The sequence below is a fragment of the Nymphaea colorata genome, chromosome 4 (assembly GCF_008831285.2).
Source record: "Nymphaea colorata isolate Beijing-Zhang1983 chromosome 4, ASM883128v2, whole genome shotgun sequence".
In the NCBI taxonomy this organism is placed as follows: Eukaryota; Viridiplantae; Streptophyta; class Magnoliopsida; order Nymphaeales; family Nymphaeaceae; genus Nymphaea; species Nymphaea colorata.
Genome location: NC_045141.1, coordinates 11,910,590 through 11,933,288, shown reverse-complemented (window position 1 = coordinate 11,933,288; position 22,699 = coordinate 11,910,590). Strand labels below are relative to the sequence as shown.

The following is a 22,699-nucleotide window of genomic DNA, read 5'->3' as shown; positions in this document are numbered from 1 at the left end:
TTTGCTCAGGAGGGGGGATTGGTAGAACTTGCATGTAATTGGCAAGTGAGACATGGAAAACGGACATTTGGGTTGCCTTAAATAGCAGAGTTGAAAAAATAAATATATTTCATGTTACCTACAGTAAAAAATCTATAAGTGGCAGAAAGAAATGAATATTAGTATTATACTCGTCGCTTTCCCTATCAAGTTATATGTTATAAGCCCCTAAGCAAAAGACAGGTGAGTTGTCTAGTAAAAATAGTCAAAATGTTCATGTCGGTTGAATGAAATTTCTTTCCCAATAAGGATAAAGTTGGAACTTGAAAATTTTCCTCTACAACATGGGAGACGCCCTCCGCTTCTAAAATATGAATTTTAAGAAATATGGGGACTAGGAAAGTAACTTCCCAAGGAATTGAAAAAAAAAAAACAACAACAAAAACTATGAAGATTTGTTGGTGGACCAAACTAATTAGGTTTCTATCTAATTCTTTTGAAAATTTGTTTCATCCACTAGATAATAATGAGAAAATGACTCAATAGTGTTCATTGTTGTCATTTTCCTCATAAGAATTCCTTGTCGAAAGCTCAACATTGAAATGATATTGGTTTGGAGGACCTTGGTGCAACGCCAGGTATGGAGGCTGGTAGACAGTCAGTTTTAATAAGAGTCAAGTGCTGGAGAAGGAGACCATTGACATGCAAGTTAAAAACACAATGTCTGAAACACTACAATAAGTCATGTACCTTAAGGAAACAAAGAGTTAAGTCGAAGTTTTAGTTTTTTTATGGGCAAAAACACTCTTTTTACTCTGCCAAAAATATGTATATATATATATATCTTAAGGACTAAATTGATTTATAGGTCTGCCCTTGCTCAACTGTTTACTTTTTCAAGAAAAGCTTAAACTGCAAAATGGAAAAGGTTGAAACTGCCATGGTTTAGGACTTCATTCATAACACTTATCATCGCTTTTAACATGCTCCTTCGAATCTTATCTTTTCTTGTTTATAAGAGGAAAAACTAACCGAAATAGTGCAAGAAATTATATAGCTCGGTAGCAAAGATGGACTTTGCTTGGCGAATGACTAAGTTAAACAATTATTTATATGCATCTATAAAAAAAAGTCAATTCTTCTGTTAAAATGCAAGACAAGGACAACTAAAATTTAAAGTTTTGTTGCTAAAGGATCACACTTTGTCACTAAAGATACTGTAAACTATGGTCACACCATAAACGATTGGCATTGTCAATATAATAGATGGTTTTGAAGACAAAATTTTAAATTTTAAAGATTGAATTGTTGAATAATATATATATATATATATATATATATATATATATATATAATATTATAGAGAGTGTGAAAAATTTGACCGTTTTCTTTACTTTTTTTGGTTGGACTAACTTGAACATATAAAGGGGTTCCTCCCGTGCACTTGGTTGGTACATGTCACCTGAAATAAAAAATAAAAACCAACCGTACTGATTTGCGTATTTGAAAACGTCAATACAAACGTCACGCTTTCGGACACATTTTCTTTTTCAAATTTGAGAAAGTGCAAATATCGATTTTTCTGTTCCTTATACAACAGTTATGAAACTAAAAGTGATGTTTTTTTTTTTAATTATGAAACATGGATATCACAACGCATTATAATTAATATATTCAAATAAGAGTTTTTCTAATAATAGATATATATCCTAAATTGATATATAATGATTATTTTTTAAAATTTATCTGCAACTCAATCAAAACTAACACCATCCAAACTCATTGAGAATCACCAATAAAATAAACTGATCATTTTAGGGGGAAAAGGTAGCATAACATAGTTTTTAAGTTTAGTGAACCAAGCAAATATGTTCATGAAGAGATAAAACATTGAATCAATGTAATTTAATGTTAGGCATAAGCTTAGATGAGAACCCTATTGATGATTTCTACGTGTCAATTGAAAAAAAATAGCAAGCTTGTTCGTCTACTTGATGTCAAAAATAAAAGACCACAAAAATTGAAATGGTTTTTACATGACACATTTAAAAAACAACGTTTTTCAAAAACTCTATTTTTTATGAGAGTGTCACCCAATAGCGGAGATACATGGGGGTTAGGGTGGGCCACGGCGGATACCCATTAAAAAATTAAGTGGAAGACTTTTAAATTACAATGTAACAACTCGAAAATTATACGAGACATGCACAACAAACTCGGATTGGTGACTTAAGTGCCGCTCAGCCAAAAAATCCTTGCTCCACCGCTGATATCACCCAAACACACCACTAACTTTTTTGACTTTGTATTTGATTGGTTTTAGTGGCGGAAGAATAACTTTATATGCCATTTGAAAAAGAACTTAAGGGATGTTTAAATTATTTATAAAGCAACTTACCAAAAATAATATGATGCTTATGCCTTCAAAGAAAAGTATTTAATGCTCATGTTTATGAAACCACATGATATAGATAGACTATTTAAAGGAAGCTTGTCTTTTTAAGAAAGTTTCAGTCTTCAACACTTTTATGGGAGTCAGTAACAAAAAAAAAAAATTTGTTTGACTACTTATTACCTATACTTTTTTTTATCATAAAACTAGTTCATATAATGTCGTTGCATTGCATAACTAATCCATCACCTTATTTTTGTTTTAAATCTTAACTTAGTATTTAAAAAGAAAAATGCATTCCATGTGCTACCGCTAACATGGAAAGTCATGTTTATATGTTTCTAAATTTTTACCACACATACGTTTTGAAAAATTTTATAAGATTATGAGTATGCCTCCAATTATTTATTACCTGCTTTGGTAAAAAAAAAAAAATATTTTTACTAATTAGACTTAATCAATTTTGTAGAAATTGATTTTTTAAATCAAATATTCGAAATAATTAAGGAACTATTTCAAGTAGTAGTTAAAACTTAAAACCTTACAAATCACACTTTTGGTGCTCCAAAGAATTGATTCAGCCCGAACCCATTTTTGATGAGATTGGACTTAAAATGTTTTGTCAATCATTTCAACAATGAATCAAAGATCAAATCAAATATTGTTAAACAACGGAAAAGCAAAAGAAAAAAGAAAAATCAAATATTGTCAAACAAGATGAAAAAGTAAAAAAAAAAAAGCGGAAAAAGTAAAGAATAAGACAAGAGGAAGTAATAAGGGCAACACCATAATTTCGTGCGGTAAGAAAAAGTCAAAACAAAAACCGATCTCTCTCTCGCCCTCATATAACCCTAGCAACGATTTTACCCCAGAGGAGAGAGAAAGAGAGAGAAAGAGCCGAGACTGTGTTGGGAGTGGTCTGTTGGGGATGTGATGTCAGACCCAAAATTGAGTCTTCCCGTGCTATCCCCTCCGCCTTCCCTCGGACCGCCACCGCTTCCTCGCCCTTCTCCCCGCCTCCGCCTCCCAGCCAACCCCTTCCCCGTCATGGTCATGGCTACGACCGTCCGGGAGACCCCCCGGAATCCAGAGTCCAACACCTGAATACCACCGCTCCCCACCGTCGGGGCATGGCCCAGAACCAGGCCCCAATTGGTGGAGCTCCGGCAATTCACCACCACCACCACCACCATCACCACGTGTTCAAGCCCTCCGAGAAGCCGACCGCCGTCCATAACATGTTCTCCGGCAATGATTCCGGCGGCTCCGACTCACAGTTCTTCTCCGGCCTCCTCCCCGGCGCCATGGCGTCCACCGCGGACTCCCCCGGTGTCCTCGTCGTCGGTCGCAGCCCCGACTCCAAGTCCCCCGCAGGGCAGGCGCAGTCATTGCTGATCCACTCGCCGGAATCCTCCGCTTTCCTCGCCGGCGACCAGGTGAGGTTCTGTCGCGACTTGCTCCTCCTCTCACTCGCTTGCTCTTTTGCTTTTCCCTCTGACGAGTGGCCTTTTAGCTCGCAGTTGAGCTGAGTGGCGTCTTTTACTCGATTCGGTAAGCCGAGGAGTTAGGGTTTCTGTGGGGGGAATTGTGCTTCGTCGGCTTTTGCTCTCGTTCTTCTGCCTTCTCTGCTGGATTCCGCTAATTCGCTTCGTTTTCTTCAGGGTTGGGGTTTCCTAGAAAATCCTCTTTTTGCGCCCTTTCCTTTCACTTGTTCTTTATTCGTATCAGTTCGAACAAGGTTTTGAATTTGCAGCTTCGTAGTCGCATGGTTGCCGGGACTAAGATTCCGTTTCTTCCAATTCTCCCATTCCAGTGCTCTTTGTCTCTCTTTCTTGGCAATTGAGGAGTGAGGAAATTACAGGGCGTGGTGCTTTTCTGTTTGTGCAGGGTCACTTTGAGATTTCATCTTCACAGGTGCTGGCTGAAGTTGCTCACTCAGCTCCTCAGGTTCAAAGACATGTCCAACTTCAATCCGAGTACTCGCATACGGCAGCGCCGGCAGCTGGGGGCGGCGTGACCGTGCCTACACAGGGAGTGGATTCATTGACACCTTCGTTGGAGGTCGCTTTGGTTGTCCAGTCCGATCAGAAGAATTATCCTGCTCCCATTCCGTCGGATGATGGATATAACTGGCGAAAGTATGGGCAGAAGCAGGTGAAGGGTACAGACTACCCCCGGAGCTATTACAAATGCTCGCATCCTGATTGTTTCATGAAAAAGAAGGTAGGCAGGTCGTCAGACGGCCTGGTGACGGAAATCGTTTACAAAGGCCAGCACAACCACGAACCACCGCAGCAGACGCGGCGTGCCAAGGAAAGCATGTCCTCCAGCGGGAAGATTGATGGTGCTGATGGAAAGGACAATGATAGGAACACTGGTTTACACGGTGCGAGTGCTCCTATTGGAAAGAACGATGTGGTGGCTCCAGCAAAAGAAAATTTGGGTCTGCGGGAAGATCATTTAGGTACTATTTCACATATTGTCAGAAATGAGAGCTTTGACAAGAGGGCAGCCCATTTGAACTCATTGGGCAATTCTGCAAATGTTGCAGAAAGTGCCTCTTCTGTTTGGAGTGGTGGCAAGAACGGGGCTGTCGAGGGAAAAGGAACCAAGGTTGCTCAAGTTCGCACTCTTAATAATGCAGGAAAGGATTTATCTGCTAAGTCCACCGGGAAGAATGACAATTTGTATGGGAAAGCACCTGCCCCATTGCAAACCCAGTCCACGAGTTATGCTGGTGGGAACCTTTATGAAGCCAATTCTTCTTTATCAAGAAGAGATCACGATGGTCGGCCTCCGTCGCCAAGACAATTATCTGGATCCAGTGACTTTGATGACGAGGTTGATGCCGATGTTGTGTTGGATGAGCGGCATGGAATTGAGCCACTCTCAATAGAAAAGTATGCGCATAGCATTGTTTGCTCATTTTTCTGATATTATGTCTAAGTGGTTTGAGATCTTGTTGGCCCCTGCATTGCAGGAATATGGATATTTTGATGCTTGATTCAGCTCCCACGACTCCAAAGACGCCAAGAGAGACTAGAGTCGTAGTACATTCGACTAATGAGAAGGATAGCATGGATGATGGTTACAGGTGGCGTAAATATGGGCAGAAAATTGTAAAAGGGAATCCTAATCCCAGGTGGGTTTTTTTCATGCTTTGTTAGCACCAAACAATGAGAGGTGCTTCTGTTATTGATCTTCTGTGCATCGTCTTGACTGTATCTCTAGTCGAAGTTCCATAATGGTGTGAATACAACATCTAAGCATCACTTATGTTACCTAGATTTGAATTAATGGTATATTTAACTTGCAAGAACCTGATGCATGTGAGTGCCTGAGTTACAAGTAGCTAATTTTGTTTGTTTGTTTGTTTTAAGTGTCATCTCCTTCTAAACATCATTCATGTGGTCCTAGCAAATACGTCAGAGAACAACTTTTCTTTCAGGCTATGTGGTTATTTTCCAGTTACTGCAGATTATTCAGATTATGTATAAAAAGGTTTCCTTTTGCTCTAACTGCAAGTCTCATTTGACAACCCTCTTCACGTAAATAAGTTATTAGTATTGAAATTGCCTCTCACTGCAGCAAGTCTTTAATAATAGCAAAAGGTTTTGGAAGGCAGAATTGCCTTGATGACTTGCTCTGACTGTATGCAGGTTTGCTATCTCTCGATTGCATAAGAAGATACAACAACTGCCACCATTAAGGGTAGATAAGCATGCATATGCTTAGTGTGCCTAGAAACTACTTTGCAAATATTACGTCAGATGCACTTTATCGTATTGTAGCTTCCTTCAGTTTTGTTTTTTTTTTTCTAAGGATGGAACAAGCTTATGAAATAGGAAAATGCAATTAGAAAGGGATGCTTGGATATACAGAGGACAGTGAAGATCTGTGTGAGGATCTTCAAAATCAGGAAACTTAGAATGTGAACGAGTTGCTTTTGCAACTATCCTGTGTAAAGATTTTGGACCATGCGAAGTTATTTCTCTAGCTATTTGATGGCGTTGGTTGGTCTGCACCCTCAATCCCCACCTCCCCTCTTCCCCACCCTTTTTCTTCTGTTCCATGATTCCATGTTCTCCTTTTCCAGACACCCCACCTACTTGTCTTTAGATACAAAGCCTAGTAGTTAATAACAGAACCGGGTATTCACCTGTCATCCAAGTGGATGCTGACTGCTAAATCATGAAAACTTCACAAAAACACAAAAAATAAGAAAAACTCATCAACAATAAGAAAAACTAAAAAAAAAATTATGATGTTAGAGAAAATAATAAGAGCTCTGGAGTGTTGACGATAACATGATACTGATCGGACTTCATGCATTCTAGCTAAATGGTTCTTTAGCAAAAAATTATCCCATCACAATCATTTGAAAAGATCCCAACTTTGTGTTTGAGTGGACAACTGCCTGTCTGATCGCTGGCAGTGATCATTCCATGAACAAAGAAGATCCATGAAAGGCTTGAATTTGTTTAGTGTTGGAAGTGAAATTTGTCTCCCACATGAAATCTGTGAAAAAGCTATCTTCAACAGAAAAACTATCAAGATTGGTGTCTTCTCTCTTAAAAGTGCAAGAGCTTGCCACATACATGTTTGGATTGTCTAGAGCTAAATCCTGAAGGTTCTGCAAAATCCAACAAACAGACAAAATAAGGTTCCATCATGGCAAGACCTTTTTAAGTCCACTGGGGGTGTATTATGTTACACCTGATATGCATAAGATACTAAACTAGATAAGGTACTAAACTAGCTTTGATGCTGTGTTTCTTTAGTGTCAAAACCCGACTAGTCCACCAACTAGTCCAACTAATCGGTTGAGTCAGTTATCGACTAACCTGTGTTTTAAATCAAGAAGTTATTGGTTTGACTAGTCAATTAGTCAGCCTGGTTGTTGGCCAACTGACTAATACCTGATCTATAAATATATATGGCATTCTTGTATAGATATTAGTTTTCTGTATTTTTTTTATTCATATATGTGTTGTATAGTTAATTGACATGGACCAAATTAGATTGACTAGTCTTGATTATTCTTTCTAGGTTCTTGAACAACCTGTGTTTGAATTCTGATTTTGAGAAGTTACAATGTATCATGTTCCTTTCCTGCATACTTAGGATGTCTGTCACATAATGTGTTAAAATCCATGCAGATCGCTTGGTGTAAAGGTGGATTATTATGTTTGATCATAATCTTCTGTTTTAGAAATACCAATCATATGAATTGAGTCCAAAGTTATATTACTTAAAGTAGGAATCCCGTTTACCATGGATCAGGAACCATAATCCTTGAACACGGGCTTGATTCATGTGTCATTTTACTTTATATTAGCCTTGGCTATCATTTCCTACATTGTGTTTAACTATATTAATTTACTTCTGTTTTATATGATCCAACATATGACCTCCATAGCAGTTGTCCGTGTCATTTCCTCAATTATTCAATATTTTATTGTGTCCACTTCCTGATTATAATTTGTCTATTGCTCCTTGTTTTCAGTTTGTGCTTTGGCTAGTTACAAAAATCAGTATTCTCATTGTGAGAGGGGATGTTAATACATGCTGAATATGATAATTTATTTGACAATCACATTTCTTGATGGCAATGTGCATCACAATTAGGTAACTTATGTATCGCTTAAGCACATGCATGTAAGTGTAGATGCATTAATGAATATTCTGGGTCATATACAAGGAATGACATCAAATGGAATGACTCGTCCAAGATTTTTGCAAGGAGGAAGGATAAATTCAACTGCTGGATTATTTTATACCAAGAAATCCCAGTCATAGAGATCTTATCTAGATATTATATATTTCCTGGACAAAAAATAATATCATGAGAAAGAAATAAAGAAGAGTTTGAAGGCCTACTACAAAAGTAAAAAAATAAGTTTTTAGTTATAAAAATCTTGAGGACACGTGAGCTAATACATTGTTGGAACTATTTTTTTTATTTTATGCTGCTCTATCTCTTTGTTACAACGATTAACTAGTTTAGCGGTTATAATAAAAGCAAAGTCGATATTTCATAACAGACTCTGACATATCCTTATGGATGAGCAGTTTATTTAAGCTAGAAAGAGGAGAAATAAAGATGGGATTTTGTTAACTTAAAATAAAAATACTTTCTTATGGTCTGAATTTAGTTAGCAGATCACTGGTTAACCATTGGGTGGCATTCAACAAGGTGAAGTTGGCGAACCTGTCCATTACTTGTATGGTTGTTTGAGTCAGTGGATTGTCTGGCAAGTATATTATTGGAAAATGTCAGATGTTGATCAATGCACTGCCGATATGAGCTGGATTGTCATGCACACAGATGCAAATTTACTATGGATCAACTGTTAATTTTTTACAAATGGATATCTTATCTGCTTAGCTCATCTAGTTTTCATATTGTTGAGCAATTTGGTGGTACTCAAAATTCGTGAGGAGATTTCTTTCCTTTTGTGGTCCTGTGGGTGAAGCAAGGAGTTTTGATAATAATTATCTCTTACAAGTCTTGGGAACAACTTTTGTAGATTCCATATTGTCTGGTAAAGCTCCAACATGAGCGTCCATGTGATTCAGTTCACATATTTCAGAATTCTTCTCTTATAGGCAGCCCTCAAACTTTAAGTTTTGTAGTGGTGTTGAGAGAATTATGAAGGATCTATCAGCCTTGGGCATCTTCTACTGATGAGGGCATCTTCTTTTTCTTTAGTATGGTGAGGTGGTTTCTGTACTCACTATTTTGAGTTTCCACTAGGGATGCCAATTCTAAGATTTTGGGTACGAACTATAACCCACGATCAGTTTCAGCAAAGAAAAGGTTAAGAGAGAGAACAAGAAAAGAGAAATGAGAAAGGGAGGTGAGTCTTTACATTCTCACGCAGCCCATTTATATAATGATCAGTTTACACAATTTACAAGAATCTAGAATGAAACAATCACAATAATCTAGAGTCTAGAGTGAAGCAACACAATAATCTAAGAGTCTAAGAGGGAAGCAACACAATAATCTAGAGTCTAGAATAAAACAATTACAAACATTACAATCATAACCCTGCCTAGATAAATGTGATCAGACATAGTTCGACGTGTTGGATTTGGATCAGATTAGATCCAACATCTTATCACCAATTAGTTAGATTTATTCAAGTACTGTGCTGTATTGTAAAAACTAGGATCTAATAATAGTTAGACGCTATGTCACATGAGTGTGGGTGTGGACATCGGTGCAGAGCATTTTCAAAAACCTTAGGTATGAAGGTGCGGTTGTGTGTGTCTATCAACAATAATATCTTAACTTAAGCGAAAAACACATTATTCATTTTCTATGTTCATAAAATATAACTTACTAAACAAAAAATTTTGTTGTGTCTCACTTCACACCAGTGTCCAACTGTGTTGACACCAGTTTGGTGCTCTTCAACGTGTGTCCATGTGACATAGGATTTGTGAGTTTGGTGTGCAATTTTGCATTCAAATCACAAACTAAGACTGGATTAAACATAAGAAATATGATTGTGTTACATAAAGTCGCTCTGCTACTACTCAGATCCAGGTTTGGTTTTTTAAAAATTGCATATTGACTCAGAAAGTAAGCCCATATAAAAATTAGATACAATTAAGTCTATAATACCTAAATATGACCAGAGTCTACATATATCCCTTGTTCCTCCGATCTCTTTTTCTTTCATATTTAGACCTGGTCCATGGACCACGTTATCCCACATGTTCAATTGTCAATGTCGGACTGAGAGGTGGAACCAGAACCTAAAAAGGAGGAGGGGTGTTCACTTGGCAGCATATGTATTATATGCATATATACTAAGACACACATTCAGAACATTCTGCATCTGGTATAAATGGACCCACAAAAAATTTCCTGTTGGTATTTCTGCTTTATTTTGGTGAAGTCATTAGATTATACTTACCACTTTGTTGAATGTATTTTAGTTTAAAGATGATATGTCAGATGTTTTTCGTACTTGAAATAGGTTCTTTAAATGTTTTTACAATTAAGTTTGTCTTCTGTTAAAAACTTTAGCTTCAGATTATTGTTCAAAAAGTGCCACTATAAGCCACATGAGTCCAGGGCACTGTCCGTTGTATTCACACAGAGGCATTTGCCAATTCTATGCCCCATTATGTACATATATGTTGACAATGTATTAACAAAATAAGAAGATCATGATAAATGTGTTTAATTTAATGTCTGCAATATCTGGGACTTCATTTTTCTCATCTATGCACTTGTCATTATTAGAATTTTAGATTAAGCTAGAAAATTTGTTGTCTTTGCAAATCAACCATCCCATTTGGTGCCAATTGGTGTATTTCATGTTTATTTGCTCTAATTTTCCTCCTTGCTATACTTTTTAGGAGCTATTACAAATGCACACATATGGGGTGTAATGTTCGTAAACATGTGGAGAGGGCTTCAAATGACTCAAATTCTGTCATAACTACATATGAGGGAAAGCACAACCATGATATGCCAGCTGCTAAAAATTCTGGCCTTGATACACCAACCACTTTAGTTGCTAATACAGACAAAAAGTTGAAGACATCTAAATCTAGTACTGTTCAGCAGTCTGCAGCACGGCGAGCATTATCTGCTCAGGGTACAAATGAAATGGCACATTCAAGTCCTACGAAAGTGTCTGGAAGTAATCAAGGTCAGATCATAAGATCCACCTCTTCCAAAACTGGTATGGGATCCAAGAACCAAAATGCTTTGCAACAACCTTCACTGGATGAAAATCTCATATCTGCTTCAGTGAGCATTCTAAACTTTCTTCTTTTTTGTGGGATGATTTATTCATTCATTTATTCTTTACTCTTTCTTATCCTGTATTGTGTTCATGCGGACAATTTCTGATGGCAGCAAATAGTATAAATAAACAGTTGTACTAAAAGTGTTGTGGCTCATATTTTAATTGGTTGGCAGATGCATTATATGTGATTATCACATATTATGTTGTCGAAGGCGTTCATGGGGTTGAACATGGGCTCCTCTAAATATATGTCGTAGTAATAATGTCATTCTCAGGTTTCCAACGGCAAGATTTTTCTTGGGTATTTTTTGGCCAAGTTACTTTTTCTCGAGATAATCTCAGCAATTTTTTAATAAAAATGAAAAAAATTATAAAGTTAGGTAAAAATAAAATAAATGAGAAACTAATAAGAAGACATAAAAATAACTAGATAAAATGATGTTTTATTGATGATAAAAATGGTGATCAATAATTTAATTTAAGTTTGAATTTTAAACAATGAAAACTAGAGTTAACATTTAATAATCACAATACGATGAAGGATATGGGATGTGAAAAACTTTCATAGTGACAAATGAAAATTAGAAAATGGAAACTAGCAAATACACCAGGAAAATTAAAAAGGAATGACGTGTTCAGAATTGCTGCTTTACCTACCTTTTGACCCACTTTGCTCCTTTTTTTTAAAAAAAACTCACCACATGCAAAAATTCATTTTCAAAAAATTCTTTAATGGTGACAAAGGTTATGAAAGAGCATGAAAAGGCGAAATAATGACCTGTCAAATATATTTTGAACCTTTTATTTTCAAAAAAGTTCATCTTTATCACCTTTTTTTTTTGCTTTTCTCTTTTCTAACATGGATATCACTTTTTTTTGGGGGTAAAAAAGTGATATCTATGGCTACACACACACACACACACACACACACACACATATGGTCTTACTATTATCTTTTTCTGGCTTATTAAAATTATTAACAGGAGGCCGTGGCTAGGTTTTTTCCCTTTTTTTTATTAGAATAAAGATGTAGCAGTTGGTATTTAAGCAGTTAAGAAGATTTTGCGTGCTCTATAGCTTTGAAAAGTGAAAAATAATGATGTTAAGTTGTAAACTCGCTTTTTTCTTTTTATACTGCTGTAGAACATTTAAATTTTAATTGTTCAACTTTATTAAAATTTGGTCTTTCAAACATTTAATGGAATATTTAATGTGTTAGTGTTACTGTGCATTTCAACTGTTTTTTCATTACATATATTTCTCACAGAGAAATGCTTCAGTTTTCTTTTTTTTTTTCTTAACATTTAATATTGCATTTTTATTGGTTCCTTTTTTTCATTTGGTCAATTGTTCAATGCACTTAGTTCCTTTTAGGCTTTTTAAACTAACCCCTATGCTAGGCTTCTGACAACATAGAGCACATCAAATAATGGGAAATGGTGGGTTGGATACAACAAACTTTTGATAATGTAAAATACCTTTTAGGTTTTTTGAATGAGTATGGCTCTTGAACTGATAATTCCATACCCCGAGCTATGACTGTCTCGACGTGTCTATACTTCTACAAGATTATATGGTTGACTTTTATAGCTGGTAAATTTCAACTACTTCATCATTGATATTGTCTCAACCTTCAGCTTATTTTTGCATTGTCTGAGTCTTCTTTTTATCAGGTGATATTTTTTTTTCCCTGTTCTTTTTCTGTGTTCTATGGTAGTTATGGCCCATGAGCAGCCCTATTTCATTGTTTTTGCCTGTAGTCACATGCATTTATGTCATATAGCTTTTGCTAATCATTAGTGTCTGAAAAAGTATTGACAGTCTCCCCATGAAGAATTTTGCAGTAAGACCATCATCATATAAGTAGTTTATTATTGCAAGCCTTCCAAGACTGTCCCTGTGAAGTGGTTCATTATTGCAATAATTTGGCTGCTGTGGCTTTTGGTTGATGATATTCTCCAGGGGCAGTCAATCTTAGTTGTAACTGTTTCAATTGAATTTCATTGTTTCTATATCACAATCATTTTCATCAAGTGCCCCTACTGTTTACCTATGTCATATACTGGCATCAGTAAGGGTGCTATGTCATATATGGTTGTTGTTGGTAAGGGTGCTGGACTGCTGGTGCGAACACCGTTACGAAGCATTAGTACAAAAATTATGGTTCGGTCATATGGCTCTGTAAACAGAGATTTGGGTTGTAGTATTATACATACACACATACATATGTATATATGTATGTATTTACCTAAGTCACATGGGTACTTCAGTAAGGTCTTCGTACCCGTACCCAAAATGGGTACTTTGACACTTGGGTACCTATAGATCCAAACTGCTTAATTTTACTTTGATTTAATTTTTTCCACCTTACTTTTTATTCTATTCTTTGGATGTGAAAATTCGATTGATGTTCATATTTGACTAGGGGGCTGCTTGGTTGTTCATATGTTTAAAGTTTTTCATAGGTTTCTTAAATACACTGTTGCAAGAGCCGTTGATATATATTTTCTATGTTATTTATTTGTTTATGTTGATGTATATTCTTTATTTTGATACATATTTTCAAGTATTTCTTATTGTTTATATATATATATGGCCGTACTTCCGCACCCAAGTTTTTTGAAAATGGTTAGTACCGGTATCCGCACCGGCACCCGTACCCGTACCTATGTGACATAGGTATTTACACATGTATTTAGTATTATATATTTTTCCCCCTTTTTTTGTTCGTCTGCTTTTCTATAAGGTCAAAACTGAACTTTCACCTTGACTGAGGTCAGCCCTTCCCTCTTGTATGCATACGGGGGACAACTCCTCTTCTAAATTCTATGCTCCTTGTAAGCATATATTCAGATTATTTTACTTCTTTTTCTAGTGCCTTCATCCACTTTGTGAGATACGCCTTTGGGGTTAGGTATTATTTGAACCCTTGTGGGGTATAAGTCTTATGTTGTGGCTTACATATTGCTGTTTTTGGAGACCAATTAAACTTATGAAGGTTGGCTTGGTTTCTCCTGAAGCATGCTGATGTGAAGTCACTTCTTGTCTATGGAGAAGACTACTTATGGAAGATTCTTTCTCACTACCATCTCATTTATGATGTAGAACGGCTTACTTCTCCCTTGAATTCAAAGCTAAATTGCTCTACTACCTAGTTTAGGCTGGACGTATGGAAGTAAAAATCAAGGGCAAGGGACTTTGGAGGTGTGTTAAAGATATGATTTTGGAGCTAAGTTACCAAAATTAAAGATGGTGGACTGAAGATCCTTGAGGGAGTCGAAAGGGAGAAAACTCTTGAAGATTATAATAAGAAGCATGTGGAATGGGATGTGAAAATTTCGAAGTTCTTTTGTGGTTCTTCTTCACCATCAGAACAAGAACTAGTGCAATAGATTGAAGCTTAACAAAGCATCTCATGCTCAAAAGATTCATCTCATAAATTTTTTCTTCAACGGAAGGCCACAAATTTTCAATAAGGGGAGATGGCTGTGAGAGAGCATGTTGCCAACTATCGCATGAGATGAATTAGATCCTTTTAGCCTAAATAAAACAGCGATGCCATTGAAATGAGTCCAAGGTAATTGAAGGAAGAACATTTCTTTAATTCCTTGAATGTGCTTCAACCTGTATTCAAATTTACAAGGTTTACCCTCCCATCTTCTCTCACTCCCCTTCTTTTCTAATATGCACCTGCTGGGGATTAGGGCCCCATCCTTTTTATTGCATCAAAGAACTCACTTCCCTTCTTACCAAGTAAAGGAGATGAGATCTGAAAATGGAAAGACAAATGATAATCTATTAGAGATGCCTTTATCTGAAGATGTAAACCATGAAGATGAAGGAGCTTCAGTTGTATTTAAACCAGGGACTGATATGAAAATCAATCTTAGCAAAATTAAACTATAAGGAGATGGCCCAAAAAACCACTGAGATGGTGTGGATTAAAACTATACTAACTTGTCTGAGAGCCAATGTTTCGCTCCCAATAAAGATAATGTTCAACAATAAGACAACAACCTATATAGCGAATAATTCAATCTTTCATGAAAGGACCAAACATATTGAAGTTGGTTGTCATTATATCTGCGATATGGTTCAAGCTGGAAATATCTCCACATTTCATGTTTCAGGTGAAGCAAATTACAGACATGTTTACAAAACCATTTTCTATATATGATTTTTTTAAAGTGTGTAACAAGCTGAGTATAATAGTAGCTTGAGGAGGAGCATTGAAACAAATAATAATGTTAGTCGGATGGTTATTAGAATTTTAGAGAAACAGAGTGAGTGCTTTTTAATAATTTTCTTTTATTATGTGCATCTAATTGTAACTTGTTTACCACCCTCCTAATCTTTATTTTAAGAGAGGTTAGGGTTAACTGAATGAATAATTTTTGGTTCTCTCTCCCAAACGGCTGCATCAAAGCATTCTGTGCAGAATTGACAATTCGAAAAGATGATTGGTGAAAACTGAGGGAAGGCGTATGTACTATTTATGCACTATGGAGTTTCTTAAAATTCCAAAGAACTTTCCTTGTAATGTTACTCTGCATAAAGTCATAAATGTTTTGACTGAAAAGACTTGCACATCTTAATGTAATTAAGTTTTCTTATTTACTTTCACTCTTTCAGCCCAACTTCCTTTAAAGAATGATTTATTATGATTGTATTATTGCAAAAATGAGAAGTCTGCCTTTTGATATGAGAACGAGTTTGCTTCAAAATGTTGAATTAGTTCATTCGGATGTGTGTGGTTTTTCATCCATTCTATTTGAACGAGCATGTCTTTAATTTGTTGCATTTGTGGATGATTATACACGATATTGTTCAATATATTACCTAATTTACCTTAAGCTCAAAGATGAAGCTTTTGCATCCTTCAAGTCTATCACATGCTATTTAAAATCAATTTGATAGAAACTTAAGAATATTTAGAACCGAATGAGGAGGGGAATATCTTGCATATGAATTCAAGGGTTATCATGAGACAAGTGGAATTATTCATAATTTTTTTTTCTAAAACCCCAAAAGCAAGATGGATTAGCAGATAAGGAAGGCAGACATGCAATTGAAACTACTGGAACTTATTTCTAAAATATTCTAGAAAGGTTTTGGGCCAAGGCGACTCTTGCATTTGTTTATCTTATAAATCAGTTGTCTTCGAAAACTTCAACCAACATATGTACTTGTTAGAAACCCTAGAAAAGAGGACTTGTTACAAAAGGCCTAGGGTTCTTGGGTGTAAAGTTATTCCCTGTGTTTTTCTTGGATACTCCAGAACTCAAAAAGGTTTTAGATGTTATGATATAAAAGATGATATAAGTTTTACTAGAAAGTGAAAGTGTCTTTGAAGGTTGTAAATCTCTATAGACTACTTTTATTGAATTGTTATCTAAAGATGGTGGTGGTCTTAGTAATGATTCTTCATCTCAAATTGTGGCAGAACTCCTCAAAGGAAAACTTCTAATGAATCTATCACCTATATACATACAGATGGAGTACCTCTATAAGTGCTGTAGAGAGATATATCTAAACTAATGAGCTAAATCATTATGTACAACCAATGGTTGTGATCATAATAGATCTGAAAGAATTAAAAAGGTTCGTGATGGATTTGTCTCATGTGGGTCACCTTAGATGTACAATATATTAGTTGATGGATCACTTGAAAGATAGATAACTTGATTAGTTGCCAAAGGTACTCCAAGAATATGGATTGGCTATATTGAGAGTTTTGTACAGATTGCTAAAATGACTGCTGTAGGCTGTCCTATTGTTGTCATATTTATGAAAAGATGGTACATATTTCCAAGAGGAACTTAAGAATGCTTTACTGAATGAAAATCTAAATGAAAAATTTATGTGCTTACCTACTTACTTATGGATGTGCCTGATGAAAAGTTTATTTCTTAGTCAAAGCTGTTATGGCTGAAAACAAATATCCAAAGCATGGTACTTGGCATGTGTCGAAGTCAAGTAATTCATTATCAGACAGTTGGGATTCTAGATCTTGCCGTACTTGCTTTTTTTATAAAGAAATTAAATGCAAAATTTATTTTATTGTTATATGCTGAAAACTTGCTAATCACAAGAGTGATGTTAACTTGAAGGTATGCAAAACATTAAATCCATTTATAGAAAAATTTGAGATGTTAGACCTGGGTTTGCTATCATACATTTTCCATATAAAGATTGCTTATTCTCACAGAGAATAATTTTTTTGTCCCCAACTAAACTTGTGGGATTACTGATCATAAGATTTATCACGCTCCAGATGTAGTAGTAAAAAATGAAGATTGGTGGAGTTTCACTGAATATCTTACTCTCTATCGTTAGCTTCTTGGATCATTGATGTATCCAAGTATCACCAAGCTATATACGGTACATGTTGCTAATCAATTTCGATATGCTTATATGTTAGCTCACATGAGTGTAGTTGTTCGAATTGTTAGATACATAAAAGAAGCAATTAGAGAGGGTATTTCTATGTTTGTCTCTGATTGAGGGTGACTCAAATATTTGTGTGTTCTTAGGTGAACAATTAATATCCTTGAGATTTTGAAAAACAACGAAAGTGTCACTTTCATCAATCAAAGCTGAGTATAGAGCGATGACTACGACAACAAAGAAAATAGTTTGGCTGAGACAGTTGTTGGGTAATATGTGAATGCATTTGAAGGAGCCTACCAAGTTGTATTGCTATAATAAGCATGTCATTTATGTTGCTCACAGTCACACATTTCATGGGCAAACAAATCATATGGAGATGGACTGTCACCATGTTAGAGAAGTGCACTTGAAGAAAATTATTGATCTTGTGTATCACTAGAATAACGTGGCAGATTTCTTCACCAACGCATTCTATTCACATGGATCCAATTTTCTCCTTGACAAACTTTGAATCATAGCATCAAAAGTTTGAGGAAAAATGTTATATATATATATATATATATATATATATATTTGAAATCTTGTGGGTGCATATATATTCTAAGATTCATGCAACTTGTTTTTTTTTTTTCATTTTTCTGTTTCTACGTATGGTTGACAATTGACATTGAGCCTTGACTGGGCTAGCCATTGTGCTAGCTCCAACAGCTAATAATCTGGCTATTGAGAGCTATCCTACCAATAGCTCAGCTCTTCCCTCTTGTATATATATAGGGCACACCTCCCCCGTATAGATTCTGTATTTCTTCTAAGCATATTCAATTATATCTGGATTTTTTTTGCCTACTACCTTTTGTGCTTAATTATTGTGTGGCTATGAATGCTTGTGAGGTTAAGTATAACCCTGTGGTTTATATGTTGCTGTGTTTGGAAGACATTTTCAGAATACACACGCAAATATGTAGCCCCCTAAGTCACATGGGTGTGGGTTTGGGGTCAGGTACAGGTACGGAGATGAGGTTACACACACAATAATTTTTAAAATGTGGTTGCAAGGGTGTGGCAGGATGTATATGCTTATGTATAAAATACTGCAATAATTTCAAAATGAAAACATCATTTAAATAAACAAGTAATATAAATAAATAGTACATGTTAATGACCAATAACTCTCAAAAACAAACAAAAACTGAGTTAGAAACAAGTTGATTAAAGTAAAAGTAAGTAGTTTGGATCGAATTCTATCCAAAATGTACCCAACTGTGTCCAGATGCCCGCTTTGCTGTGTTGGGTATGCAACATGGGTACGGGGACCTTACTGAAGTACCCATATGAATTCGGTAGCAGGTGGCCACCGTACAGCACCTTTTTCTGAAAAATGTTGCACTCACAACCACACTCATATCTGTGTGAGATAGGGTGAAACTTATTGCAAGCTTAATAGTCAAAAGTGTTTGGTGGGCATAGGTGATGGACTTTGAAAAATACATGGGGCTGGCAAGTATAATAAATAAAAGGAAAAATATGATGAAGAAGCGGGAAAAGGAAAGAAAAACAGAAGAGAAAGGGAAAAAGCAGAAGAGGAAGAGGTACAAGTAGGAGAAAAAAAAAATTAAGATGTCTTTATTTTTGACTTGGGAGCTTAGGTGCCCAGCCTAGTAAAAAAGGTAGGTGTCCAGGCAAGAGCCTAGCTGCGTTTTTTGCTATTAAGATAGCAAGAATAAATATTCTGTGTTGTGAATATTCTCGTTTCTCATCCATCTGTTCATCAATAATTTATTTGTATTGTGCTTTTGTTAAGCCATTTCTAAGCCACTTATTTTGTAATTTTCTGCTCTTACTAGATTTCGTTTCTTGAATAATATCTGATAAATATGGATCATATGTAAGCAAACGTTGCATTTGGAGTTTTGGTAATTGGTACTAGGCCACCCATAACCAGCTCAATAGCTTGGTCAGTCACATGTTGACGTAGGTGATTTGTGATTCAAACACTTAAAAAAAAACATAACTTGTTATTTATGATATATTACATCATAAAAGTGAACCTATGTTTAAATATAACATCAATATACATTGGTATGTGTTACATAATAAATGTAGAAGTGTTATATAATAATTTTAGAAGACTGAGATACAAAGTGTAGCTGAACTTGAGCAGTCTTGGCTGTCGTGTCTGAGTTTGATCACTGACCAGGTTATCCTAGTTTTTTTACTTACAAGAGTCCTGATCTTAGGCTTCTCAGGTGTGTCATGGGCGACTTGCTGAGTTTGCAGATCATGATGCAAAGACCACGTTTTAAAAATGCCTGGAGTCCAAGAATTCAAATAGCATGGTATTAGGCATATCTCTATGTGACCTTATTCTAGCCAAGAAGTTCCCTATCCTTCATAAAATTTCGGAAGCATTCAAACATGGGTTCCTGTTTAAGTTAATGAAGTCATTTAAACAAATATTTTTAAATGATGATGCTTGCGCTTCTATCTGTCATTTTCTTTAAATCGGCTTCTCACATTTTCATGCTTTTCTGGTTCTTCTGCTTCATGCAAATGCTAGTCACCAACCTTATTCTGGTTTGGCGCAGCGCTATTTCTTGTCTTCACCTTTCCTAATTGTTGGCTTTCAACTTTCAAGCTGTTTTAGATAACCTAATGTCTCCTTATGCAGATTGCTAACGAGTCTTCTAATGCCAAAGCATTGACATATCCCTCACAAGTTATGAGGGAACCACTTCCTCCTGCAGTTGTGACAAACCATGCGTTGAGCATTGGACAAGAGTTTGCTGATGCTAAAAGTTGTCGGCGAGCAATAAAGGAGATTGCTATTGCACTAAGGTTTGATTTTAAAACTGTCAAATCTAACCCAACTTGCTTTACAGCAAAGTGTTCAAAGGAAGGTTGCCCATGGCGTGTACATGCTTCAAAGCTTCCATGCGGTCCAAGTTTCACAATTAGGACTCTTAAAGGAATACATACTTGTGGTGGAATTGCTAACCTTAGTCATAAACAAGCGTCAGTTGACTGGGTTGCAAGTGTTGTGCAGCAGCGGTTGAGAGAAAACCCTCGATATAAGCCTAAAGAGATTGTTCAGGATATTCTTCAAGAGCATGGCATCTCTATATCTTATAAGCAAGCTTACCGTGGAAAGGAACGCAGTATGGAGAACATTTATGGATCCTATGAGGGAGGATATCGTCTTTTAAATGTATACTGCAAGCAGATTCGGAACATCAATCCTGGAAGTGTAGCTTTGGTCTTGACTGATGAGGTAGAGCACCGGTTTCAACGGCTTTTTGTTGCTATACATGCTTCAATCTATGGGTTTGTGAATGCTTGCCGACCACTTCTTGGAATTGATGGAGCTCGTTTAAAGGGAAAATATTTTGGGGTTATATTTTCTGCTACAGCAATTGATGCTGAAGGTGGATTGTTTCCATTGGCATTTGGTGTGGTTGATGTTGAAAGCAATGAAAATTGGATGTGGTTCCTCTCTGAACTGCGCAACCTATTGGAGCAAAACATGGAAAGTATCCCAATGCTTACAATCCTGTCAAACAGGCAGAAGGGTGTTGTTGAAGGAGTTGCTGCAAATTTTCCATCAGCATTCCATGGATTTTACTTGCGCCATCTGAGTGAGAATCTCAAAAAGAAGTTTGGAAATAAGGCATTAGTTAGGCTGTTCCTGAATGCAGCCTATTCCCTGACAATAACCGATTTTGAAGGTAATATGTCAAAAATTGAAGAAATCTCGACTGAGGCGTCTCAGTGGGTCCGCCAAATTCCTCCTCATCTATGGGCCACATCATACATCGAGGGAGCTCAATTTGGTCATCTGACATCAAACATGGTGGAACAATTTAATAGTTGGGTTCTTGAAGCTAGAGACCTTCCAATAGTGCAACTGATTGAGCACATTCACCAAGGATTGATAAATAGATTTCAGAAACGGCTAGATCTGGCAATGACATGGGCGTCCATGTTTGTTCCTTCCATTGAGAAGCGCCTGTCTGAGACGCTTAGCTATGCACGTCGGTGCCAGGTATTTCAAGCAAACGAAGTAGAGTTTGAGGTTCTCTCTACACAAGGAACTCATGGTGTCAACATCTGTGATCGTTACTGTTCCTGTCGTGGTTGGCAGATATACGGCATCCCATGCACTCATGCTGCAGCAGCATTGCTTTCTTGTCAGCAAGATGTGCATCAATTTGTTAATAAGTGTTTCACCGCAGAAAATTATAGGAAGGCATATTCAGAACCCATACACCCAATCCCAGATAAAAGCCTCTGGATGAGACCTTCAGATGGGTCGGAAAAGCGTGCTGGTAGTGATAGTGATGATATGATTGTGCACCCACCACTGTCACGAAGATCATTAGGGCAGCCTCCGAAGAAGAAGATTCGGATGAAGGATCATCCTTGAGAAGCATTGTACATTTGAGTTCGCTAAAATTTAGAATGTGTAAAGTGCTGCACTGGTATAAATGTTATATCAATATGTGGTTCTTAGAGGCAAGGAAACAAGGCAGGTTATTTATGAAATCTCTCTCTCTCTCTCTCTCTATGAAATTGCATAATAGCAATGTATGATTTTTCATGTTCATTGCTTGTAGATATGAGACATTTAACGCATACTTTAAGTTGAAATCTGATCTCAGAATGCCCAAATTTGTTTGTCTTAGAAAATCGCTGAAAACCGACGCATACGTTGGACAGTACAACAATTTAAAGTCCACGGTTTTAAATTATTTGTTGGGGGTTTCATTTGTGCTTCACATTTCAAAGGTTTTGGCCAACTTATAAATGGTTAATTTGTGTTTTCATTGGTGGAAGCAGGCTTCAGAAAACTGGCCATATGGCTAAAAGCTATTCTAAATTTGTCTCTTTCTCCCTCACAAACACAGGCGCAGACACACGCACGCACACACATAAAAGAAAGGGGACCAAAATCTAATTCAATTGTTGCATGCCTTTTGTTCTGAACAGATGATACCTGAGAAGATGGAACGTGCACGATATTTGAAGGCAGTTGCCTTTTCGTATTGAACATTTGAACCCCTTGACTCTGCTAAGATTTGGCATTGAGCAGTTTGACTAAGTGGTAATGCCGTTGATGCCACCTGATCGTCTGACTAGGAGAGGGCAGTCTCCCACACACACACACACAGAG

At 36.5% G+C, this 22,699-nt stretch overlaps 1 protein-coding gene across 1 annotated transcript; it reads left to right on the top strand.

Moving 5' to 3' along the window:
* Positions 1-3,232: 3,232 nt before the first annotated feature.
* On the top strand, positions 3,233-22,071 carry LOC116252399 (uncharacterized). The gene is made up of 5 exons (XM_031626629.2): positions 3,233-3,807; positions 4,259-5,271; positions 5,352-5,513; positions 10,748-11,144; positions 20,201-22,071. The coding sequence occupies exons 1-5, from the start codon at positions 3,502-3,504 to the stop codon at positions 21,950-21,952; spliced, it is 3,630 nt and encodes a 1,209-aa protein (XP_031482489.1). The 5' UTR covers positions 3,233-3,501; the 3' UTR covers positions 21,953-22,071.
* Positions 22,072-22,699: the final 628 nt, after the last annotated feature.

Excerpts from the sequence above, each read along its gene's own strand:
- LOC116252399 (XM_031626629.2), top strand. The coding sequence starts at position 3,502 with ATGGCCCAGAACCAGGCCCCAATTGGTGGAGCTCCGGCAATTCACCAC. Across the intron at positions 5,514-10,747 it reads AAAGGGAATCCTAATCCCAG|GAGCTATTACAAATGCACAC; the intron begins GTGGGTTTTTTT and ends TATACTTTTTAG. Across the intron at positions 11,145-20,200 it reads AAAATCTCATATCTGCTTCA|ATTGCTAACGAGTCTTCTAA; the intron begins GTGAGCATTCTA and ends CTCCTTATGCAG.